Source organism: Manis javanica, chromosome 11 (assembly GCF_040802235.1).
Source record: "Manis javanica isolate MJ-LG chromosome 11, MJ_LKY, whole genome shotgun sequence".
Taxonomy (NCBI): Eukaryota; Metazoa; Chordata; class Mammalia; order Pholidota; family Manidae; genus Manis; species Manis javanica.
The window spans coordinates 21,217,827-21,243,993 of record NC_133166.1 but is presented as its reverse complement, the minus strand read 5'-3'; the positions used below and the strand labels follow the sequence as shown (position 1 = coordinate 21,243,993).

The 26,167-nt window shown below is 37.4% G+C and overlaps 1 protein-coding gene across 4 annotated transcripts in view; it reads right to left on the bottom strand.

The window, feature by feature from the left end:
* RAB6A (RAB6A, member RAS oncogene family) overlaps positions 1–26,167 on the bottom strand; it is a 118,267-nt gene that overhangs the window by 49,412 nt on the left and 42,688 nt on the right. Inside the window, exons 3-5 of one of the 4 annotated variants that reach the window (XM_037026280.2) lie at positions 6,235–6,288; positions 4,743–4,848; positions 2,615–2,726 (exon numbers count right to left, since the gene is read on the bottom strand). In XM_037026280.2, coding sequence (XP_036882175.1) covers positions 2,615–2,726; positions 4,743–4,848; positions 6,235–6,288 — 272 coding nt within the window. Of the gene's footprint in view, positions 1–2,614; positions 2,727–4,570; positions 4,677–4,742; positions 4,849–6,234; positions 6,289–26,167 lie in introns of those variants that run through there. The other 3 variants (XM_037026279.2, XR_005063402.2, XR_005063403.2) reach the window with 3 other exon arrangements.

Here is a 26,167-nt window from a genome sequence, read left to right as displayed (position 1 = left end):
GAAAAATCCAACCATTTGCAGCAACATGGATGGAGCTGGAGAGAATTATGCTCAGTGAAATAAGCCAAGCGGAGAAAGAGAAATACCAAATGATTTCACTCATCTGAGGAGTATAGGAACAAAGGAAAAACTGAAGGAACAAAACAGCAGTGGAATTACAGAACCCAAAAATGGACTAACAGGTACCAAAGGGAAAGGAACTGGGGAGGGGGGGGGGGGAGGGAGGGAGAGGGGGGGGAAAGGGGGGGGGTATTAAGATTAGCATGCATGGGGGGGGGGAGAAAGGGGAGGGTGGGCTGCACAACACAGAGAGGACAAGTAGTGACTCTACAACATTTTGCTAACCTGATGGACAGTAACCGTAATGTGGTTGTTAGGGGGGACCTGATATGGGGAGAGCATAGTAAACATAGTATTCTTCATGTGAGTGTAGATTAAAATTAAAAAAAAATAAATAAATAAAGAAAGAAAGAAAGAAAGAAAAGGGGGATTACTCCTTGATAGGATAAAAGTATTGGTAAATCAAAGATCAACGCATGCTTTAAATATCCTTAATGTTGATCACTTAAAGCGTGTCAGATGATCAGCTATGGAGGTACTCTTTTCTGATAATATTCCTTTCTCTTAATAAAAAAAAAAAAAAAAAAAAAGCAGTTACTGTGTGCTGACCTCCAATGAGTTCTGCACAGTGGTACAGAGGGCATGTCAAAGTGTGGGCAAAGGGTCTGTTTGTTTCTATGCAGAAGATCAAGGCCTAGCTTGGATACCCAGAAAATGAACTAAGATACGATATGAGGAGGAGCTTCCGGCATCAGCACTCTCTGAAGGACTTGTGCCAGGGGGATGATCATCAAAAAGCCTCCACAGGGATGCGGACGATGCTGCGGTTGTGGCTGCATCCAGCCCACCATCTCCTGGACTTGCCATAGGAATGAGGAGGGAGATGTCTAGGCTGGCATGTGCATACAGTGAGACAACGAATTTGACCGGATCTGTACTGTTGGAACTCAACCAGGAGTTGGGAGGGGTGCAAGTTGTAGCACTCCAAAATCTCATGACTATAGACTATCTACGGTTAAAAGAACATATGGGATGTGAACAGATCCCAGAAATGGGCTGCTTTAATTTGTCTGATGGTTCAAGTACAGTTGAACAATATCCATCATATCATAGACAAATTTTCACAAATGCCTAGGGTGCCTAAATGGTTTTCTTCGCTTCACTGGAGATGGATGGTAATTATAGATTTGCTTTGTTTATGTCACCATATTCCTATTATGTTAATATGTGTGTGCAAATTAAGTTAGTAGTTTAAAACCTATACATACTTAAAGTACTCTACAAGAAGATATGTGAAAGAAATAATCAATCCTCCCATGTTTCCTTCCATATGCTACATCTGTAGCTTTTCTTCTTCCTTCCTAATTACAACCCTTAAATAGAATTCGTGCCTCATATCGAATTTACCGAGTATCCTAATTCCTCCAGGTGGTAAAGATACCTCGAGACAAGTGCTGGGCATAGAAGCCACAGGGCATAAATCTGCAAAGAAGTAAAAAGCTAACCTTTTCAAACAATATGGCTTCTCTCTCACTTACCAACTTTACATTTCCCTGTATGGCCCCAGAAGATGACTGGTTAGCCAGAGACGGGTAAGATTCCTCAAGGGAGGAACAACCTAAGACAGGCACAGTCGCAGGGGGGCCATCAGGTGAGAATCTGGGGATCAATAGAGGTGAGACTCAGAACCTCACCCCCCCTGCTTTGAGAGAAATCTTCTGCATCCGTGGATGTTTTGCTGCCCTTGTCTAGCCTGGATTAATACTTAGTCCATAGGCACACACCTGATCATCTGATCATCTACATTTGCCCTCTTACAGCACTAAACTATGTTTTCTACCTTTATCTTGCATCTACCTACCACTTCAGCATTTTATTAAAAATAAAAATAATAATAATAATAAAGGGAGAAATGTGGGATCAACATATAAATCAAGTACAAAAATCAAACGAATATTCGTATTTGACCTGATTGTTTATAGGTCATAATGCGTGATCAAAACCGAAAGTTTCTGTGATGAATGCCCTTGTACTGTTCACCATGTAAGAACTTATTCACTATGTAAGAATTCGTTCACCATGTAAGAACTTGTTCGTTATGCTTCAGAAGATTGGAGACTGACGAGAATTAGACTTGACATTGATTAATGATTGTACATTGAGCATTGACCCCCCTATACTGAATTTTATTGTTGTTAACAACCATTTGATCAATAAATATGAGAGATGCCCTCTCAAAAAAAAAAAAAAATTTTGTTTTGTAACAGAACACTATTCATATTTATCAGGGCTAAGAAATGGTCAAAATAGTTACCAGTTTAATGTGAAAACAATCTTACACGAAAGTATTTACACAGGGGCTTACATCAAACAAAAAAACACATTTTCTTTTAATGAATGAGTTTAACTTTTAATTTATGTTTCAGGTTCCCTTACTAAAGAAAAGAGGGATATAAACTTAAGGATTAAATGTCTTCTTTCAAAACAATTCTTTAGTAACAAAAACAACAGGCTGCTTAACAAAGAAACCAAACATACAAAAATCACTCCATACCTTTTGTCAGCAAGATCTGTTTTATTTCCTACTAGCATGATGATAACATCACTTCCTCTCTCTGTTCTGACATCATCAATCCATTTTGTAGTTTGCTGGAATGAGTTAACATCTGGTATAGGAGGGTGGACAGAGAGATTAGTGAGATCAGTGTTATTGCAAATGCTTCCCCAAGTGATGGACCAAAGAAAGAAAAAAAGCCCTGGAAACTGGAAGGAGACTGGCACATTAGGAACCACTTTCAATGTGCCTGCAACGTAACTCCATTTTATCTGAGTATGACTGTCAGTAATGAAAACAAATTGAAAAAATCAAATCCTCAAAGTTCCTTTTGTAGTACTTTGAAATTTTGTACTTGACTATGTGAGTGCAATGTACTGTACGTAAATTTTAAAAAACGTTTTAAAATGTAAGGACAGCTATGGCAGATAATATAGTGTTACATTGCCACAATGATTTTTTGATTACTTACACATACCAAACATGACAAAGAAAGCATCTCCAAAAGTATGTCAGCCAGTAAGTCCCAACACATCCAGATAATTTCTATAAAGCTGTCAACACCACTCTGTTTGCACTGCTTATTCAGTTTGTGATCACTTTAATTTGAACGTTATTAGCCTAAAGCACCAGAATCACTTATAATAAAAGTCATCTTTTCTAGCATTGGATTTTAAGTTAAGCACCTCAATACTTTTTACTAAAAGTTAAAGAAAGCAATTTACTAATATTTTATATAGTTTAATGCTTTCTATTTTAATATTCAGTATATAGTAATATTTTAATATTACTAATATTTTAACCATATTTGCACAATTTTTAAAGAAAAACACCCCAGGTTTCACTTGATTTGGTTAAAGTAAGCACAAACATTTTAAAGCTGCAAAACTTGTCACTGCACAATAATGAAATACATTTATTTAGACATGTAGCAACCCAAAGTAAAGCTTTAAGAAAAGGAAGATTGCATATAGAACCTAACCAAAACAGAAAGAAAAAAATCTCTGAATGCAAACTTCTAATTTTTAATTTTGCCATTATAATTATTAAGCAGCTATGAATTCTGGTTGAGCGAATATACAAAAATATATAGGAATAGTATTATAAGCCTAAGTCAATATTGTATATACAATGTTTTTAGAGAAGTCCAAGAAGCAGCACTATCCTGGCTTTCCTATAAATTATGGACCACTATATGGAATGATGCCTACCTAGTATTACCTAATATATAACATAAACCAATTTACAGAGACAATTTAATCAGAGAACATTTCTCTGTCACCAATGAATGCTCTATTTATGGTCACTTAAAATGTCAAAGGCATTATTCAGGTTTTAGGGAAAAGAAAAAAGAACACTGCTATTTGTTTTAGTCTCCCATTTAGAATGTTTTCTTGGAGAAATGAAAATGCAGTTTGTTAGGAATGAAGTAAGTATATCAGTCACAGAATCCAGATATGATTCAAATGAAATGATTAATAGAAAACCGCACATCATGTTTCCTCTGTTTCCCTCTAGAGAAAGGATGGCTAGAAGGGGAAAGCAGAGAAAAGTTGGCTAGCATAAATTTTTAACAGCCTCAACAGAAGCCTTGGAAAACTTGGCAAGAGGCATAAATGCAGATTTCAGACAAATCTGAAATCAAGTGAAATGAAAAAGGAGACATTCTTCCAACTATAATTATGGTGTAGCTTAGGGATAACAGGATACTAAGAAAGCCTTGGAGAGGATTCACAATCGGACCCAAAGGAAAATTTCCAGGGCACAGAAGAAATAAAGCATACTGGTACAAACACCAAAGCAAATACTTCTGACCTAGCTGGTCTGTAATAAAGTTTGCTATGATTAAACTTATTTTTACATGCCAGTACAGAAAACAAGCACGAGACAAGTACATGCATGCAGCTAAGCTAAAGGGTGAAAGAAGATTAGAAATTTGTAATTCCCCCCACTCACTTGTGATATCATAAACAACAACTGCCACAGTGGAGTCACGAATGTAGCTAGGAATCAAGCTCCTGAACCGCTCTTGACCTGCTGTGTCCCATAATTGCAATCGTACCTAACAACAAAATCAGTCAAACAAGCAAGAAAGATAAGAAAGGTCAACCCATTGTAAAATACCTACTTGTGATATCGTAAACTACTACGGCTGCAGCAGAATCACGGATGTAACTGGGAATGAGGCTACGGAAACGTTCCTGACCCGCAGTATCCCACAGCTGCAGCCTGATCTGTGGGATGGGAAAAAATAAATAAAAAAAAAACAAAAACAAAAACAGACTCATACTAAAAAGAAAAAAAGAAATAATGTTTTTAAAAGGGCAAGGGTGGGAAGGAGGTAAAAAGGAGATTCATGCAAATAGGTTGCAGGGATGGAGGAATGAAAATAACAAAAAACTCCTTTCTTTTTTCAAAAGGAGTAAGTAATATAAAAAAATCTGCTTGCTCTGAAGGTACATAACTTAAAAATGGCAATGGGAAAGATTTCACAGACTAAGAAATATAGCTTCCTTTTCTCCCCGCTTCCTATAACCTTTCTTAGAATACTATGCCTTCCAGATAGCAAAAAGTAGACTCTGCTGTTCAAATAGTAAGCATAAAAGAGGAAAATGAAGGTAAATGTCAGTGAGCAGCCCAGGCTATCAGAGTAAAAGAATTAATGCTTCTCTGAAAGCCTCTCTGAAGCTAAAAGGTGTCTCTTTTCTATTTAGTCCAGAACACTTTGAAATTGGGTATTTTTAATACTGCGCTTGTGTTTCTCCCACACATTTCTTCCCAGAGTATTATAAATACTCTAACAAAAGAAATATCTTTGTGCAACCTCCATAAAAATTTCACTTTCTTACTTTTTCCCATCTATATTTGAGGAAGCAAAGCATGACAACAAGCATTAAGTTCTTTTATCATTATAAAGCAATTTCTAAGTTTTCAAATTTTAAGAAATGGCGTACCATATATTAAAACATAAAAGAGAACATCCAAAAGAAAAAACTCAGACACTTATAAGAAATAGTATTACAGATAAAATAATGTTTTGGGTACAGATCCCAAAATATTGCACTTAAGATAGTCACTGTTCAGGTAACAGGGATCTCTTCAAGGGATAGTAGAGTCGACTACAGAAGTTCACAGTACCTAAAGGGAACATTCCAGAAGACAGAAGACAAAAATCTAACACATAAATACAAATTACTTCTTTCTATTCACAGTCACTTTGAATAAAACCTTGAAGTTCACAAACTGTGTGATAATTAAGTGAAATTTTTGAGACTGTCTTAAAAGTGAGATTCAAAAGGTCTTCAGCAGCTCTACTTTCTTGTTTAATTATCTCATTCCTATTTATTATAATTTTCCCAAATTAAGATGACAAATTCTGTGTAAAAATCTAGAGCCATCAAGGTTTTACAAATAACTTGGCTTTTTCTCCTTTCTGGATTTCACCTGGGGATAAAGTCAGCATGCTAAGTACTCTGTAATAAGTTTATCTCAAGACCTGTAAAACAACTTCGGAAACTTTGCTAACTACTTCATATGGTGACAATCATTGATTATAACTTTGTTAATATTTTTCTATCCTGGAGTGTTGTAGAAAATTGCTCACTTAAAAAATTACTCACTGTTCGATCCTCCAAGTACATTGTTTTTGATAAAAAATCAATACCAATTGTTGCCTGTAAGACAAAACAAAACAAAGTTTAAAAATATTAATAATTTAGTGGTGGTCAGTGGGAATTGTAATTGTGGAAGAAATACTGAATAAACAAATACATTATAGATAACTACAAACAAACAAAATTTTCAGTAATAGGGGCTTTCCAACTATTGAGCCCTTGCTGTGTATTAGGGATTCTTTAAAGCCCTTTACATGATCAACTCTAATCCTCATGTATCTCTGCAAGGTAGCTATTATCATCCCTATTTTTCTTATTTTATAGAAAACAATTATCGGTCTTCAGAGATGTTAAATAACTTGTCTAAGGGCACAAATCTTCTGCTGTACAGTTGGGAAGAAAAGTCCAGCTCTTTCCAGTATATGCTGGTATCTATTTCATAACTGTGGTAAAATACACATAACATAAAATTAGCCATATTAAACATTTTCTTAAAAGGCTATTTCTTAAAAAAAAAACTTTCTTGAAAAAGCACTCTTAGGCTCTTTGCAAAACTAAGAGGAAGCAAAACAGAGTATTTCCCATATACACTTGGCCCCACATATGCACAGCATCCACAATTATCAATATCCCCCACCAGAGTGCTACATTTGTTATGACTGATAAACCTACATTGACTCTGATATACTTTTAAAAATAGGTTTTATCTTTAAATTGTGTTTAGAAATATGTATCATAGAATTTGACATTTTAAACTTTTAGGTGTACAATTCAATGGCATTAATTTCACAATGATGTACAAGTCAGTTTCTCATCTCCTCAAGCAGAAACTTTGTATTCATTAAGCAATAACATATTACAATGTAGGATTCTATCACACTGTGTTTATCCATTCATTTACTGATGAACGTTTGAGTTGTTTCTACCCTTTGGCTACTGTGAGTTGCTGTTTCCAATTCCTTTTGGCATATACCTAGAAGTGAAACTGCTGAGGTGTATGGTAAGCCTATTTCACTTTGTGAGGAAACAGAAGACAGTTTTACATGGTGGCCACACCATTTTAAATTCTCACTAGCAAAAGTATGAGGGTTCCAATTTTCCACATCCTGTGCAAACATCTATTTTCCCTTTTTTAAATTAAATAGCAACCCTAATGGGTGTGAAGTAGACCATTAATGTACTTTTGATTTCCAATGATTAATGATGTCGAGCATCTTTTCATATGTTTACTGACCATTTGTATATCCTCTCTGGAGAAATGTCTAACTCCTTTGTCCATCTTTAAACTGAGGTTGTCACTTCATTATTGATTTGTCCTTTATATGTTCTGGATATCAAACCTTTATAAGATAAGTAGCTTTTTTTTTCATGGGGGGTACTTAACAAAAGCATTCATTCATTCATGACATCAGTCTGCTTAACTATTTGGCAGATTACATAATGATTTTTTTTTTAACCAAAGAATCATTGATTCACAATCTGATGTTCTTTCAAATACACTACACAGTGATTCAACATTCACCCATATTATCAAGCCTTCACCCCCTCTAGTATGGTCACCGTTCATCAACGTAGTAAAATGTTACAGAATCATTAAACCTATTCTCCATGCTGTAGTACCATTCGCATGACCAACCTATATTGTGATTGAGAATTATCATGCCCTAAATCTCCTTCCCCCATTTCCACCCTCCTCGTTGGTGACCGCTAGTCCCTTCTTAGTGTCATGAATCTACTGCCATTTTGTTCCTTCTGTTTTGCTTTGTTTGTAGAGTCCCCAAATAAGTGAAATCATTTAGTATTTATTTGTCTTTCTCTGCCTGGCTTATTTCACTGAGCATAATACCCTCTAGATCCATCAATGTTGTTGCAAATGGCAGGAATTCTTTTCTTTTTATGGCTGAATAATATCCCATTGTGTATATGTACCACATCTTCTCTATCCATTCATCTACTGATGGACATTTAAATTGCTTCTGTATTTTGGCTATTGTAAACAGTGCAGCAATAAGCATAGGGATTCATATGTCTTTTCAAATCAGGGATCTTGCTTTCTTCAGGAAAATTCCTAGGAGTAGAATTACTGGGTCAAAAGGTATTTCTATTTTTGGTTTATGAGGAACCTCCATATTGCTTTCGATGATGGTTGCACCAATTGACATTCCAACCGACAGTGTAGGATGGTTCCCATTTCTCCGCATCCTTGCCAGCACTATTTATTTCTTGTCTTTTGGATAGTGGCCATCTTAACTGGTGTGAGGTGATATCTCATTGTGGTTTTAATTTGCATTTCCCTGATGACTAGCAACGTGGAGCATCTTTTCATGTGCCTGTTGGCCATCTGTATCTCTTCTTTGGAGAAGTGTCTGCTCAGGTCCTCCACCCATTTTTTTTGTTCAGGTTATTTGTTTTTTGGGATGAGGCATATCAGTTCTTCATGTATTTTGGATATTAACACCTTATTGGATAAGTCATTTACAAATATATTCTCCCATATTGCAGGAAGGCTTTTTGTTCTGCTAATGGCATTCTTTGCTATACAGAAGTTTTTAGTTTGATGTTACCCCACTTGTTCATTTTTCATTTTGTTTCTCTTGCCCGAGGAGATGAGTTCAGGAAAGAGTTGCTCATGTTTATTTATATTCAAGAGATTCTTGCCTATGTTTTCTTCTATGAGTTTTATGGTTTCATGAATTACATTCAGGTTTTTGAACCATTTCAAGTTTACTTCTGTCTATGTATTTAGACAATAACCCAGTTTCATTCTCTTACATGTAGCTTGTCCAGTTTTTTCAGTATCAGTTGTTGAAGAGGCTGTCTTTTCTCCATCGTATAGTCATAGCTCCTTTATCATATATTAATTGACCATATATGCATAGGTCTATATCTGGGCACTCCACTTTGTTCCATTGATCTGTGAGTCTGTTCTTGTGTCAGTACCAAGCCGTATTGATTACTGTAGCTTTGTAGTAGCACTTCAAGTCAAGGAGGATAATCCCCCCCACCTTTGTTGTTCTTTCTCAGGATTGCTTTCCCTATTTGGGGTCTTTTGTGGTTCCATATGAATTTTAGAACTATTTGTTCTAGTTCACTGAAGAACGCTGTTGGTATTTTGATAGGGATTGCATTGAATCTGTAAATTGCTTTGGGAAGGATGGCCATTTTGACAATATTAATATTTCCTATCTATGAGCATGGGGTAGATTTCCATCTTTCGGTGTCTTCTTTAATTTCTCTCATGAGTGTCTTGTAGTTTTCAGAGTATAGGTCTTTCACCTCCTTGGTTTGGTTTATTCCTAGTTATTTTATTCTTCTTGATGCAACTGTAAATGGAATTGTTTTCCTGATTTCTCTTTCTGCTAATTCATTGTTACTATATAGGAATGAAACAGATTTCTGTGTACTAATTTTGCATCCTGCAACTTTGCTGAACTCAGTTACTAGTTCTAATAGTTTTTTGGTAGAGTCTTTAGGGTTTTCTATGTATAATATCATGTCATCTGCAAATAGTGAGAATTTAACTTCTTCCTTACCGATTTGGATGCCTTTTATCTCCTTGTGTTGTCTGACTGCTGTGGCTAGGACCTCCAGTACTATGTTGAATAAAAGTGGTGAGAATGGGCATCCTTGTCTTGTTTCCCAATCTTAAGAGGAAAAATCTTTTGGCTTTTTGCTATTAAGTATGATGTTGGCTGTGGGTTTGTTGTATATGGCCTGTATTATGTTGAGGTATGTATCCTCTATACCCATTTTGTTGAGAGTTTTTATCATGAATGGATGTTGAATTTTCTCAAATGCTTTTTCAGCATCTATTGAGATGATCATGTGGTTTTTATCCTTCTTGTTGATGTGATATATGATATTAATTTACAAATATTGTACCAACCTTGCATCCCTGGATGTTCTGTTTGATGTATTTTTGGATTTGGTTTACCAATATTTTGTTGAGGATTTTTGCATCTATGTTCATCATGGATATTGGCCTGTAATTCTGGTATTAGAGCAATGCTGGCCTTGTAGAATGAGTTTGGAAGTATTCCCTCCTTTTCTACTTTTTGGAATACTTTAATAAGGATGAATATTAGTTCTTCTTAAAATGTTTGATAAAATTTAGTTGCAAAGCTATCTGGACCAGGAATTTTGTTTTTAGGCAGTTTCCTGATTACCAATCTGATTTCATTGCTGGTAATTGATCTGTTCACATTTTTCTGTTTCTTCCTGGGTCAGTCTTGAAAAGTCGTGTTTTTCTAGAATCTTGTCCATTTCTTTTAGTTTGTCCAATTTATTGGCATATAATTTTTCACAGTATTCTCTTAGTAACTGTTTGTATTTCTGTGGCGTCCGTTGTGATATTCCTTTTTTGTTTCTGATTTTGTTTATGTGTGTACACTCTCTTCCTTGATTAAGTCTGGCTGGGGGTTTATCTTTCTTGCTTATTATCTTAAAGAACCAGCTCCTGGTTTCACGGATTTTTTCCTATTGTTTTACTCTTCTCTATTTTATTTATTTTTGCTCTGATCTTTATTATGTCCCTCCTTCTACTGACTTTGGGCTTCATTTGTTCTTTTTCTGCTTTCGTTAATTGTGAGTTTAGACTGTTTATTTTGGATTGTTCTTGTTTATTGAGATAAGCCTGTATTGCTATGTACCTTCCTCTCAGAAATGGCTTCGCTGCATCCCACAGGTTTTGGGCTGTTGAGCCGTTCTATTCATTTGTCTCCATGTATTGCTTGATCTGTTTTAATTTGGTCACTGATCCACTGATTATTTAGAAGCATGCTGTTTAGACTCCATGTGTTATAGACTTTGTTTTCTTTGTGTAATTTATTTCCAATTTTATACCCCTGTGGTCTAAGAAGCTGCTTGATACAATTTTTAAGTTTATTGAGTCTCTTTTTGTGGTTTAGTATGTCATCTATTCTGGAAAACGTTCCATGTACACCTGAGAACACTTAAGAAGAACATTTGGGTGGATGTTCTGTAGATATCTATTAAGTTCATTAGATCTAATGTATTGCTCAGTGCCTCTGTTTACTTAATTCCTGTGTGGCTGATCTATTTATGTGAGTGGTGTGTTAAAGTCTCCTAAAATAAATGTGTTGCAGTCTATTTCCCCCTTTAATTCTGTTAGTATTCGTTCCACATTTTTAGGTGCTCCTATATTGGGTGCACAGATATTTATAACAGTTATATTCCTTTGTTGGACTGACCCCTTTATCATTATATAATGTCCTTCTTTGTCTCTTGCTATTCTTTATTTTGAAATCTACTTCGTCAGATATAAATACTGCAACTCCTGCCTTTTTCTCCCTATTATTTGCATGAACTATCTTTTTCCATCCCTTCACTTTTAGTCTATGTATGTCTTTGGGTTTGAAGTGAATCTCTTGTAGGCAGCATACAGAGGGATCTTGTTTTCTTTTATCTATTCTGCCACTCTATTTCTTTTGATTGGGTCATTCAGTCTATTTACATTTAAGGTGACTATTGATATGTATTTACTGCCATTTTTAAAGTTGTTTTCTGGTTGTTTTTATATCTCCTCTCTGCTTTCCTCTCTTATACTATTCTCTTATTATTTGATGGATTCTTTAGTGTTGAGATTAGATTTTCTTTCTTTTTCTTGTGTATCTATTGCAGGCTTTAGATCTGCAGTTACAAAAGGTTCAAGGATAGCTTCCTTACTATCTAGCAGTCCACCTGAAATTGATGGATTACTCTATTTCAAACACAATCTAGAAATACTTCTCCCACCTTCTTCTTCCTCCTCCATACTTTATGCATTAAGTGTCATATTCTACAGTTTTTGTGTATCCCTTAACTGATTTTGTGAGTTGATTTAGTTTCGTGGCTGCTTAGTAATTAATTGGTCTACTACCTTTCCTGTGGGTTTATTTTCACAGGTGACAGCTACTTGGCCTTACAAACATTTCTATCTACAGCAGTCGCTTTAACATACCCTACAGGGCTGGCTTAGTGGTGGTGAATCCTTCAATTTCTGTTGATCTGAAAACTGTTTTAATCCCTGCTTCAAATTGAAATGATAATCTTGCTGGGTAGAGTATTCTTGGTTGGAGGACCTCTCTTTCATCAGGTTAAATACATCATGACACTTCCATCTGGCCTGTGAAGTTTCTGCTGAGAAGTCTGCTGATAGCCTGATAGAGTTTCCTTTATAAGTAATCTTTTTTGTCTTTCTGGTTGCTTTCGATATTCTCTCCTGTCCTTGATCTTGACCATTTAAATTATTGTATGTCTTGTTGTTGTCTTCCTGAGGTTCCTTTTGCTAGGGGCTCTCTGTGTTTCCATGACCTCAGTGTCTATTTCCTTCACCAGTTTAAGGAAGTTTTCAACAGTTATTTCCTTAAAGAGGCTTTCTATCCCTTTGTCTTCCTCTTCTCCTTCTGGTACCCCTATTATGTGAATATTGTTCAGCTTGGATTGGTCACACAGCTCTCTTATTCTTCATTCCTAGAGATTCTTTTTTCTGTTATTTGGCTACATTGATTTTTTGCTCCCTAATTTCCAAGTCATTTAGAACTTCAAACTGTGAAAGTCTATTAAATCCCTCCATTTTATCTTTCATTTCAGATATGTATTCAGTTCTAAGTGGCTCTTTTGCTGGTCTTCTTTTTGTTGAGGTCCTCCCTGAGATCTTCAGTATTTTTTTGTAGATCTTTAATCATGCTTATGACTTTTACTTTGAAGTCTTTATTACGAAGCCTGGTGATTTCAGTTTCATTCAGCCCTCTTTCTGTTTTTTCTTGTAATTTTGTTTGGAATAAATTCCTCTGCCTCCTCATTTTTCCACTGTTCCTACTGAGTAATAGTTTTATGGAGGAGATTCCCTCTAGTGCCCAGAAGCCCTAGTTGTTGCATGCAACGGGCAGGGTACCTTTCTGTCTGGCTTGTAGTGATCTGATTTCAGGCAGACTGTTGGCCCACCACTGTAATCAGCACAGAAGTCTCTGCTGAAGTTGCTGTGGACGGGGCCACTGTCTGCCTCGGCTGCAGCAGTGGCAAGGGCTGCAGGGTTAGTGGGGTGTGCAGGCTGGTGTGTGTGTCTGCCCAGGCTTGCTGTGCAGGTTCTGGCTCCACCAAGGAGAAATAAACTCCCAGAACTGGCTCCCACTGGCAGTTCCCTGGCTGGGCTGAAACGCATCTGAGAAAGCTGTCAGGGGGGTCAGAGGGGGTTTCCCTCTACCTATCTGGCAGCAAAGTCTGACACCATTGCTGGGCCAGGTGGGCTGTTAGCTGGTCACATATGCAAGGAGAAGCCTTGCTGCTGCACTGCTGGAGTTGCTATGGGCGGAGCTGTTGCCTGGCCTGCAGTAATGACAGGGGCCGCATGCTTGCGGGACCGGCACCTGCCTGGAGGAAGGAGCACCCACAGCTGGCTCCCACAGGCAGTTCCCTGGATGGGCCAAAACAGGGCCAAGAAAGTTGGGAGGGTATCCCTTTGCCTATCCAGCAGCCAAGTCTGACACCACTGCCAGGCCAAGTGGGCTATTGCAGGCCACACACTGCAGGGAGGACTGCTTTATGGGCAAGGAGATGGAACGTCTGGGGCTCTCCAGAATTCCCAACCTACTGGGCCAAGGGTGGGCTGGAAAGGTATTGTCTACCTGCCCTTTCTCTGGCTCAGTGTAACCCTTGCCCCTCTGGCGCTCCTCCTGCTGCTGGGAAGTCTTTCAAACTGCCTGCTTTGCTTTTGTCTGAAGGAGGGCCAGTAAAGTATACCTGTTCTCCACAAGCAGCTAGAATCTCAGCCTCCCTGAGTGTCCCACTTGTCTTCATTGTCCAGCCCCACTAATCACCAGAGCACCATGTAGTGTGGGTTCATGCTCCCAGAGCAGAACTCCAGGGCCAGGTGTTCAGAGATCTTGGGCTTCTACTCCCTCCCTGCTCCATTTGTCTTCCTCCCACCTGTAGGCTGGGGCTGCAGGGAAAGCTTGGATTCCCCCAGATTTCAGCTTCGCCATTTTACTCTTTTCTCTGAGGTCTTCTCTTCTTCATCACATGTAGACACTCAGTTCTGCAGTCTTCAGATCATTTTCAGGTTTAGTTGTATTCGCTGTATTTTCATGTTCTATGGGTCCTGGGAGGTTTCCACCTTGCCCTCTTACTCTGCCATCTTCTTACCAAAATCAAGATAAATAACTTTCAAATATCTCTTCCTATTCTGTAGGTTGGCCTTGGCACCTTTACTGAAAATCCATTGTCAGTAGATAGATGGAATCATTTAGGACACATAATTCTATCCCACTGGTCTACATATCTATTCTTGTGCAAGTACCACATTATTTTGATTACTTTGTAGTAAGTTCTGAAATAAAGAAAGTATGATTCCTCCAATGCGATTTTCTTTTGCAAGACTGTTTGGGCTCTGGCAAATTAGAATCAGCTCTTCTATTTCTATAAAAATGGCAATAGGAATTTTGATCGAGGTTACAATGACTCTAAAGATTGCTTTGGGTGATTAGCACTGACATTTAAAAAATATTAAGTCTTCCAATCTATTTACCTGGGATGTCTCTCCATCTATTAAGGTCTTCTTCTTTTTTTTTTTTTTTAACAGTTTTGGTAGATTTCAGTTACACACAGACTTATTTAAAACAAAGAATCTTACTCCTTTATCTCAAACTGTATGACTATTTCAATTACAGTTTTCAATTTGAGGTTTCATACATACAATCTAAGTACTAATTCCACCTACGACAGTCTGAAGATGTAAATCCCACTCTGCTATAGGGTGGAATATGGGTTTTACAAACTTTACTTACTGTTCCTGAACATCTAATCAGGAACCCTGAGGAATGCAGAGGAATGGTATATGGCTATATTTAAAATATCTCACTAGAAGAACCTCATTTATTCAGACAGTATGTCAAAGGCAGCTAATGGCCTACATAAACATTCATTTATCGCTGATTTTCTTCATTTGTGGAGTACAACAATAAAGCAAAACTGAAGGAACAAAATAGCAGCAGACTCACAAACTACAAGAAGGGACTAGCGGTTACCGAAGGTGGGGGAGGGCAGGTGGGGAGGAAGGAACAAGGGGACTGAGGGGTATTATGATTAGTGCACATGGTGTAAGGGGGATCATGGGGAAGACAACAGTGTAACAAATAGTGACTCTGTGGCATCTTACTACACTGATGGACAGTGACTGCAATGGGGCATCAGGGGGGACTCAATAATATGGGTGAATGTAGTAACCACATTGTTTTTCATGTGAAACCTTTGTAAGAGTATATATCAATGATACCTTAATAAAAAAAATTTTGTAGCAATGAGAGGAGCTCTTCAACTATTCATTTCAGAAGTCTTTCTGCTGTGTGTGGGGGTTAGGCATAGGGAATCTTGAGTGATTCACTGAAGAACTCCTCACCATATTAACTAAGTTGACAGCTAACTACATGTAGTTAATTATTAATATTTAAAGATAATACCTGATATACTCTGAAGTTGATTTACCTAAGTACAGGTGTAGGGTGCTATATCATCCAAATTTTCTTGTTAGACCGAAACTAAGATATCATCTAGGATCATACCTTATTCTTACAAAAACTTGTAGTTTGTTAATAGCCTCCCCTATTAATGCCAACGTACAATATTTTGGCTTCATTAGCAACAACTTTTTCACAAGGAATCAAAATCTTACCAGTCATTCTATGTAATCTCACTCCACCAACATTACTGCCCATATATGTATCTGACTGAATAGCAGCAATAGTCTTAGTGCAGGAAGAAATAGAAATGGCATTTTCAAGTATGCCCCTAAAATTCTTAATTTCACAAAGAACTTGAATACAATGAATTACTTTAGAAATACCCACAGAACTCTACTCTAGTTCATACCTTTACCCTAAGACTCTGAACCTACCTGAGATTTTTTAGCCTCTAATATTTGGTTCTACTCTCAAAGATTCAAGCTTACACTCTCAGGAATTTTCCCATATGGTTCACATCAATACTTTTTTCTGCCCAAGACTGGTATCTGTAGCTTCTCTGCTGACGAGAGAGAGAAACCTTGCACAGAATCAAACTACTGTACATATGAGAACATCATCTAGGAAAAGCCTATAAACTATAGAGTTGCAGGGAATTAAAAATCTGGGGATACCTCATCTAAAAAAGTCCAGAAGAACTGAAGCACTCCTGCTGACTGAACTATTTTTCATTTCTAAACTTTTTCTTTTGGTAACATCCTAAGAAGTGACTAAACCATCTTATAAAATTTTCAAAATAGAATGGGATTAAAGATGGGGGCATGAGAGGAGAGACAGAGGCTTCCTCCTAAAACTGGATACAATTAGAAAATTTAATTAGCGCAACTAATCCTGAGAGAGCAACAGGAAAGAGGTCGGCCTCAGACTGCACACACCTGCAGAAAAGAGCAGACCTCACCGAATGGGGTAACATACCAGAGCTGTGGCTCCATGGGACCCGAGCCCTTCCCCCACCCCAGCTCACCAGCGGGAGAAAGAGAAACTGTGCAGGGAGGGAGTGGAAGGCTTGGGACTGCTGAATACCTAGCTCCAGAGATCTGCTGGGGGCACAAACCTACATTTCATGGTGCTTTCATGAGACTCGTACGACTACCGGGTTGGAAAGTTAATACAGGCAGAGTTCCTGGGGAGACTGGGATTCCAGCTGCTTGTGGAAAGCAGGAATCCATATCTGCCTTCTCTGGGACAAAAACTTATACCTGTGTAACCGAGCCACTGGCTCGGGCAGTGGAGACAGGCACAACAGTCGGGAGGCGGGGAACAGTTCTTTCCTTCTCCAAGTACCGCTCCTCTGCGACCCCCAACATTGCTTCAGGGGCTCAGCAGCTCCAGAATAGAGCTTCTGGACACTAGAGGGCACCATATACAAACATGAAACGCCAAAGGAACCTTGTCCAGAGTAAAATTGTTAATACAACTCCCAAGAAAGATTTAAATGATATGGACCTTGTGACTCTTCCTGAAAGGGAGTTCAAAATAAAAATACTCAACATCCTAATGGAGGTACGGAAAGACATCCAAGAACTCAGGAATTAATTCAGGTCAGAGATCCAATTGTTAAAGAACACGATGGAGGGTATTAAAAGCAGGTTGGATACGGTGGAGGAGACAATAAATGAAATAGAAACTAGAGAAGAGGAATACAAAGAAGCTGAGGCACAGAGAGAAAAAAGGATCTCTAAAAATGAAAGAATATTGAGAGAACTGTGTGACCCAATCCAAGCGGAACAATAATCGCATTATAGGGATACCAGAAGAAGAAGAGGGAGAAAAAGGGATAGGAAGTGTCCTTGAGGAGGTAGTTACTGAAAACTTCCCCAATCTGGGGAAGGAGATATAGTCTCTCTCAGGCCATGGAGATCCACAGATTTTCCAACACAAGGGACCCAGGGAAGATAACACCAAGACACATAGTAATTAAAATGGAAAAGATCAAGGATAAGGACAGACTGTTAAAAGCAGCCAGAGACAGAAATAAAATCACATACACAGGAAAGCCCATCAGGCTAACATCAGACTTCTCAGCAGAAACCTTACAGGCCAGAAGGGAGTGGCATGATGTATTTAATGCCATGAAGCAGAAGGGCCTGGAACCAAGATTACTTTATCTGGTGAGATTATCATTTAAATTTGAAGGGGGTATTAAACAATTTCCAGATAAGCAAAAGCTGAAAGAGTTTACCTCCCACAAACCATCTCTGCAGTCTATTTTGGAGGGACTGCTGTAGATGGAAGTGTTCCTAGGGTTGGATAGCTGTCACCAGAGGTAGTAAAATCATGGTAGGGAGGGTGAAACAGCTGATTGTGAGGCAAATGCAAAATTAAATTGACTATCCCCAAAGTCAATCAAGGGATAGAGAAAACGTATAGAATCTGATACCTAATATATAAAGAATGAAGAAGGAAGAAAAAGGAGGAGAAATAGAAAAGAACCTTTAGATTATGTTTGTAACAGCATACTAAATGAGTTAAGTTAGACTCTTACTAAGGAAAGTAACCTGGAACCTTTGGTAACCATGAATCTAAAGCCTGAAATGGCAATAAGTACATACCTATCAATAATCACCCTAAATGTAAATGGACTGAATGCACTAATCAAAAGACACTGAGTCACTGAATGGATAAAAAAACAAGACCCATCTATATGCTGCTTACAAGAGACTCACCTCAAACCCAAAGACATGCACAGACTAAAAAGTCATGGGATGGAAAAAGATATTTCATGCAAACAACAGGGAGAAAAAAGCAGGTGTTGCAGTACTAGTATCAGACAAAATAGACTTCAAAACAAAGAAAGTAACAAGAGATAAAGAAGGACATTACATAGTGATGAAGGGCTCAGTCCAACAAGAGGACATACCCATTATAAATATATATGCACCCAACACAGGAGCACCAGCATATGTGAAACAAATACTAACAGAACTAAAGGAGGAAATAGACTGCGATGCATTCATTTTAGGAGACTTCAACACACTATTCACTCCAAAGGACAGATCCACCAGACAGAAAATAAGTAAGGACACAGAGGCACTGAAGAACACACTAGAACAGATGGATCTAATAGACATCTATAGAACTCTACACCCAAAAGCAACAGGATACACATTCTTCTCAAGTGCACATGGAACATTCTCCAGAATAGACCACATACTAGGCCACAAAAAGAGCCTCAGTAAATTCAAAAAGACTGAAATCCTACCAACCAACTTTTCAGACCACAAAGGTATAAAACTAGAAATAAATTGTACAAAAAAAAATATTCTCCAAAATAATAATATGTACAATATTTATTAGCTTTTTATTTAAAAACTGAATTTCCTTAGCTGTCTGACTTATGATTTAACCATCTCTGTTCCACGATCTTTATAGTTTTTAATAAAAGGCTTAAAGATAAATTTTTCTTAGGGTGATGGCAATCTTCTTTTGATTGTGGTGGTAGCTTCATAAATAGACACATCTGTGAAAACTTATCAAAATGGAAAGAATTAAAAATTCTTTATTACTATCTGATTCTGTGGCTTGTCTTTTCATTCTCTTGACATTGTCTTTTCAAGAATGGAAGTTTTTACTTTAATGAAGTCCATTTTTTCAATATGGATCATGCCTTTGGTGTTATACCTAAGAAGTCATTGCCATATCTAAGGTCATCTAGATATTCTCCAATGTTCTAGAATTTTTAAGTTTTGCATTTCACATTTAGGTCTGTGATCCACTTTGAGCTAATTTTTGTGAAGGGTGTAACCTCTACCTAGATTCACTTCTTTGCAGTGGATGGTGCATCCAGTTGTTCCAGCGCCTTTTGCTGAAGAGACTTTCTTTGCTCCATTGTATTGCCTTTCCTCCATTTTCAAAGATCAGTTGACTATGTTGGTGTGGGTCTATTTCTGAACTCTCTACTGTTTCTATGAGCTACATGAGCTGTTCCAGCAAATCAACTAACTGAAGGAGTAGGATATAGGGACCTCCAATTTGTAGCCAAGTAGGACAGAAGTTGTGGGTAACCTAGGGACCTACTACATGTGATTGGCATCTGAAGTGGGGGCAATCGTGTGGGACTGAGACCTTAACCTGTGGGATCTCATGCCATCACCATGTAGGTAACTGTCAGAATTGAGTTAAATTGTCGAACACTCAGGTAGTATTACGGAATTGGTTGATGTGGAAGAAACCCACACACATCTGGTGTCAGAAGTGTTAAGAGTAAAATGGTAGTAATATGAGAATAAAGGAGAAACACAGGTTTGGGAAATGAGATTACAACAAGTTCTGTTCCACTGATCTATTTGTCTATTCTTTTGCCAATACCACATAGTCTTTATTACTGTAGCTATATTTATATTATGTCCTGAAGTTGGATTGCATTAGTTCTCTTTGTCTTTTCCTTCAATATTGTGTGGGTATTCTAGGTCTTTTGCTTCTCCATATAAACTTAAGAAACAGTTTGTCATTATCCACAAAATTACTTGCAGGGATATTCTTTGGGATTGCACTCAGTCTACAGATCAAGGTGAGAACTGGCACCTTGACAATATTGAGTCTTCCTATCAATGAACATGGAGTATCTCTCCATTTAGTTCTTCTCTGTTATCTTTCACCACAGGTTTGTAGCTTTCCTTATACAGATCTTGTAATAGTCTCTTAGATTTGTACCTAAGTATTTCATTTTTGGGAGTGCCAATATAAATACTACTGTTTTAATCTCAAAGTCCACTTGCTTATTGCCAGTATATAGGACAGCAATTTACTTTGCTTATTCATTTTTCTTGTTGATTCTTTTGAATTTTCTATAATATGTCACATGCAGTTTTATTTCTTCCTTCATAATCTGTATATTTGTATTCCCCCTGACAACTACTGCATTAAAAAAGGACTTTCCAGTAAATGCCAAAAAGCAGTAGTGAGAAGGGACATTCATATCCTTGCCTTGTTCCTGATCTTAATGGGAAAGCTTGAGCTTCTCACTATTATGTATTATGTTGACTACAGGTTTTTTTGTAGATATTCTTTACCAAGTTGACGAAATTCCCCTTTTGTGTAGGAGGGGTCCCCTTTCTCTACATCCTCGCTGAATTTGTTGTTGTTTGTCTTTTGGATGTTAGCCATCCTAACTGGTGTGAGGTGATATCTCACTGTGGTTTTAATTTGCATTTCTCTGATGATTAGCGATTGGAGCATCTTTTCATGTGCCTGTTGGCCATCTGAATTTCTTCTTTGGAGAAGTGTTTGTTCAGATCGTCTGTCCATTTTTTGTTTGTTGAGGCATATGAGCTCTTTATATATTTTGAAATGTCATTTATGAATATATTCTCCCATACTGTAGGATGCCTTTTTGTTCTATTGATGGTGTTCTTTGCTGTACAGAAGCTTCTTAGTTTGATATAGTCCCACTTGTTCATTTTTGCTTTTGTTTCCCTTGCCCAGGGAGATATGTTCATGAAAAAGTTGCTCATGTTTATATTCAAGAGAGTTCTGCCTATGTTTTCTTCTAACAGTTTTATGGTTTCACGACTTATATTCAGGTCTTTCATCCATTTAGAGTTTACTTTTGTGTATGGAGTTAAGACTTCATCACTGACTTTTAACTTAGAAGAGAATCATTCGGCTTGTTGAAATTAACCTGATACTGTGAAAGGGAATTAGCAAGATCATTTAGAAGGCTATTATTGTGACTTAAAGACTAATATGCTTTTAGTTGGGGTGGGAGATGGGAAAGAATCCAGACATATTTGTAAAGCAGAGCTAATAGAACATAATGATAGAGTAGTAGTGGGGTAGGAAAGAAAAGAAGAATTGAGTATCATGAAGGTAACCTGAGCTAACTGAAAACCTGGTGTTGTTAACTGAGATGGGAAAGGACAGGAAAAGCAGGTCTGAGGGGGAATCTTAAGAGCTCAGTTTCAAATATATCAACTTTGAGATGCCAACTGATAACCAAATGGAGATGTCAGGTAGGCAGCTGAAATATGGATCTGGAATTGGAAGAAAGAGATCCAGGCTAACTATGTAAATTTGGGAATCATAAGCATTTTGACAATCATTACACACAGTATTTAAAGCTATGGGACTTTGTATAAGATCACTTTAGAGTGAGTGTAGACCCAAGGCTGAGCTCTGAAGCAACCAACACTTACAGACCAGGGAAGAAGAACTATCAAAATAAACTGAGAGAGAGAGGCCAGAAAGGTAGAAGAACAATGAGCAAAGTGTGGTATCCTGAAAGCTAAGTGAAAACAAGTTTCAAGAAATCATGTTAAAATGTTAAATGTTGCTTACAGGTCAAGTAAGATGAAGACTAAGAAATGACCACTGCATTTACCAGTGTGGAGTTCACTGGTGCTATACTGTGATATAATAAGAAATATGTATTTTGATCTGTCACAGTCTCCTAGTGCAAGGCACTAAACCTCTGTGGTTTGGTAATTTCCTAAGTGATAAGAGTGAAAGGAGCATCTTTTGTTTTAATGTTTGGTTTCTCTTACCAGCTCCTGAAACAGCTCTGAAAACAGAGCAATAAATGTGAAAGGAGAACCTCACACCAGTAAGGATGGCCAACATCCAAAAGACAAACAAAACAAATGTTGGTGAGGTTGTGGAGAAAGGGGAACCCTCCTACACTGCTGGTGGGAATGTAAACTAGTTCAACCATTGTGGAGAACAGTATGGAGGTTCCTCAAAAAACTAAAAACAAAAATACCATTTGACCCAGGAATTCCACTTCTAGGAATTTACCCTAAGAATTCCGCAGCCCAGTTTGAAAAAGACATATGCGCCCCTATATTTATCGCAGCACTGTTTACAATAGCCAAGAAATGGAAGCAACTTAAGTGTCCATCAGTATATAAATGGATAAAGAAGATGTGGTACATATACACAATGGTACATTATTCAGCCATAAAAAGAAAACAAATCCTACCATTTGCAACAACATGGATGGAGCTAGAGGGTATTATGCTCAATGAAATAAACCAGGCAAAGAAAGACATGCACCAAATGATTTCACTCATATGTGGAGTAAAAGAACAAAGAAAAAACCTGAAAGAACAAAACAGCAGCAGACTCACAGAACCCAAGAATGGACTAACAGTTACCAAAGGGAAAGGGACTGGGGATGACAGGTGGGAAGGGAGGGATAAGAGGGAAAAAGGGGGGGCATTTCTATTAGCAGACATAATGTAGGGGGGGGCACAGGAAGGGTTGTACAGCACAGAGAAGACAAGCAGTGATTCTACAGCATCTTACTACACTGATGGACAGTGACTGTAATGGGGTATGTGGGGAGGACTTGGTGATGGGGGGAGTCTAGTAAACACAATGTTCCTCATGTAATTGTAGATTAATGATACAAAAAAAAAATGTGAAAGGAGAATCTTTTCTTACTCCTAACAACCCTTTCAGCTATATCTAATTTTATACTAATGAGGCAACTTCCATAAAGTCAGTCCCTCAGAATGGGGAAACCAATCATACGATTAGACGTTTGGAACTTTGAGCTGCCCTAGCCCCCGCCCAAGCCCCACATCCAGGGATGCTAGAGATTGAGCTCAGTCACCAGTGGTCAATGATATAACCAACCACATGTAAAGAAGACTCCATAAAAACCCTAGAAGCAGTTTGAAGAGCTTCTAGGTTGGTAAACAAGAATATGCCATGTGCAGAGGGTGGCAAATCCCAAACTCCACAGGGCTAGAAGCTCCTGAACTTAGGACCCTTCCATAACTTGTCCTACATATCTGTTCATCTGCATCTTTTATAATAATCTGTTAAACACAGGTGTTTCTCTGAGTTCTGTAACTATTTTAGCAAATTACTGAACCTAAGGAGGGGGTCATGGGAACCCCCAATTTATAGCCAATTAGTCAAAAGTATAAGATCTTCTGTGTGAACATTACAGTTGTCTAAAATGCTGACAGGTTAAAATAGAGAGGAAAAGCAAGTGCTAAGATTTTCAAAGAAAGAAGATAAAAACAATCAATATTTCTCTATATGGTAAATGGCAATATCACAAGAGAATAGAGCATTTTCCCAAAAAGGTTGTCCCAACTGGTGTAATTTGTCCAAAAGTGTCCAACTACCAAACGGCAGAACTAAAATGTAAATAAAGGTTCTTCTAACTTTAAAACTTATTATATGGCATAAATGCCCACGTTTTTCAGTTTTTCAAGTATTTAAATCAGAAGGCATACTCCTGAAATAAAATATTTCAAACATGGAAAAATATACACTAAAAAAGGGACTGGATTCAGATTTTAAATTTACCCTAGCTTTCAGCAAAAAATGGTTTGATAAATAATTGAGACAGTGGCAGTAATTATGGAAATTAACCACTCCTTTAATTAGATTAACATTTGATATATATTACTAAAACAAAACAACTGAAATGAAGCTTTTATACTAATTACATAATAACAGATGTAAAATAGATACTTAAAGGGGCCTTTTTATTTGTTTTAATAGGAACATTTCAGAAAGTTAATACAGAAAAGGATTTATAATGGGCTTAGGGCCTCAGTGAAAGTACTAGGTTTTAACACTGCAAATTCATTTTTTGTCATTGTTCTTTGATTTTTGTTTTACGATTAAGAGGTTTAAACTAAGATACCCTAGACATACATATAACTTAGCCATAAATATAACTGAGAGAAGATATCCTTGCTTTGTTCCTGATCTTACAGAGGAGGCATTCAGCTTTTCAACATTAAGTATATTAGTTGTGGGTTTTTCATAGATGCCCTTTATTATGTTTAAGAAGTTCCCTTGCATTCCTCATTTGTTTTTATCACAATGTTTTTTCTATGTCTATTGAAATGACCATGTGATTTTATCTTTTATTCTTCTCATATAGTGCATTACATACATTTTGTATGTTTAACCAAATTTGTAAACCTGGTACCAACTTACCAATCCACTAGGTAAAAGGTATATAATCCTTTCTATGAGTTGTTGAATTCAGTTTGGTAGTTTTTTTGCTGAGGGCTGTTGTGTTTATATTCATAAAGGATATTAGTCTGTAGTTTTAATTTTGATGTCTTTTTCTGCCTCGGGTATCAGAGTAATAATGACCTCAGAGGAGTTGGGAAGTGTTCCCTCCTATTCTGTTTTTTTAGGTATATGAAGTACTGGTGTTTTTCTTTAAATGTTTCATAGAATTGACCAGTGAAGCCATCTAGTTCTGGAAGGTTTTCTTTGTGGGAAGTTTTTTGATCACTAATTTTACTTATTAAAGGTATACTGAAATTTTCTATTTCTTCTTTAGTTAGTTACATAGTTAGTATTGTTCTTGGAGTTTGTCCATTTTACCTAGGTTATCTGATTTGTTGACAGATTTGTTCATAGTATTCCCTTATGATCCTTTTTTATTTCTGTATGGTTAATAGTAATGTCCTTTCTTTCACTCCTGGTTTTAGTAATTTGTCTTCCGTCCTTTTTCATTGATTAGTCTAGCTAAAGGTTTGTCTATTGCTGATCTTTCCTAAACCACTTTTGGTTTCACTGTACTTCTCTACTGCTTTTCTATTCTCTTTCCTATATTTCTGCTCTAATCTTCATTAGCTTTTGAATTAAGAATGTCTTTATTTTCTGTATTTTTGTTGCTTTGACATCTGGGGACTTCCTGACACTGGAGAGACTGGCCCTCCCAGGGTTTGCCAATTCCTGGAGATAGTAAACTTGCCTGTGAGAGCACCTTTCACATGCAAACCAACCAACTTAAGAGTCCATACCTGGACCATCTCCTCTACCACACTCAGGGCCACTATTCCCCTGCCCCAATCCCATGACCAAGTACCAGACAACTGTTAGGAACAGCCGTTACACCCCAGAGGCCACTGAAATTATTCAAACTAGGCAATCTGAAATCTGCTTACCTCATCTCAGCCATCCTTCCCACAGAAAGCACAATAAAGGCTCCTGCCCATGTTTCCCTTTTCCCACCCCAGCATTTCCTGGCCACACCAATACTTCCAATGTGCCTCCCTCCCATCGCATGGAGTGTCCCCCTCCTCTTGGGATCTATGAGTATAATAAACTATCTTTTCAATGGTAATTATCTCTTGCTCTATTGGCCTCACCATACCTGAATGATAATAATCTATATTTTAAAAGTTTCTTCCATACTTGCTTTAGGTTTACTCCTCTTTTTCTAGTTTCTCAAGGTAAAGAGTTAAATTATTGATTTAATGTATTTTTTCTTTTCCTTGTAGCACTGCTTTAACTGTATCCCATAAATTTTGGTATGTTGTTTTCATTTTCATTTGTTTCAAAGTGTTGTCTAATTTCCCTTGTGATTTTATCTTTGACCCACGGGTTATTTAGTAATGTGTTGTTTAATTTCCACATATTTGTGGATTTCCCAAAGTTCCTTCTGGTAATGATTTCTAATTACATTACTCATTTAGTCTTGATTTCAAGTGTAGATCAAAATG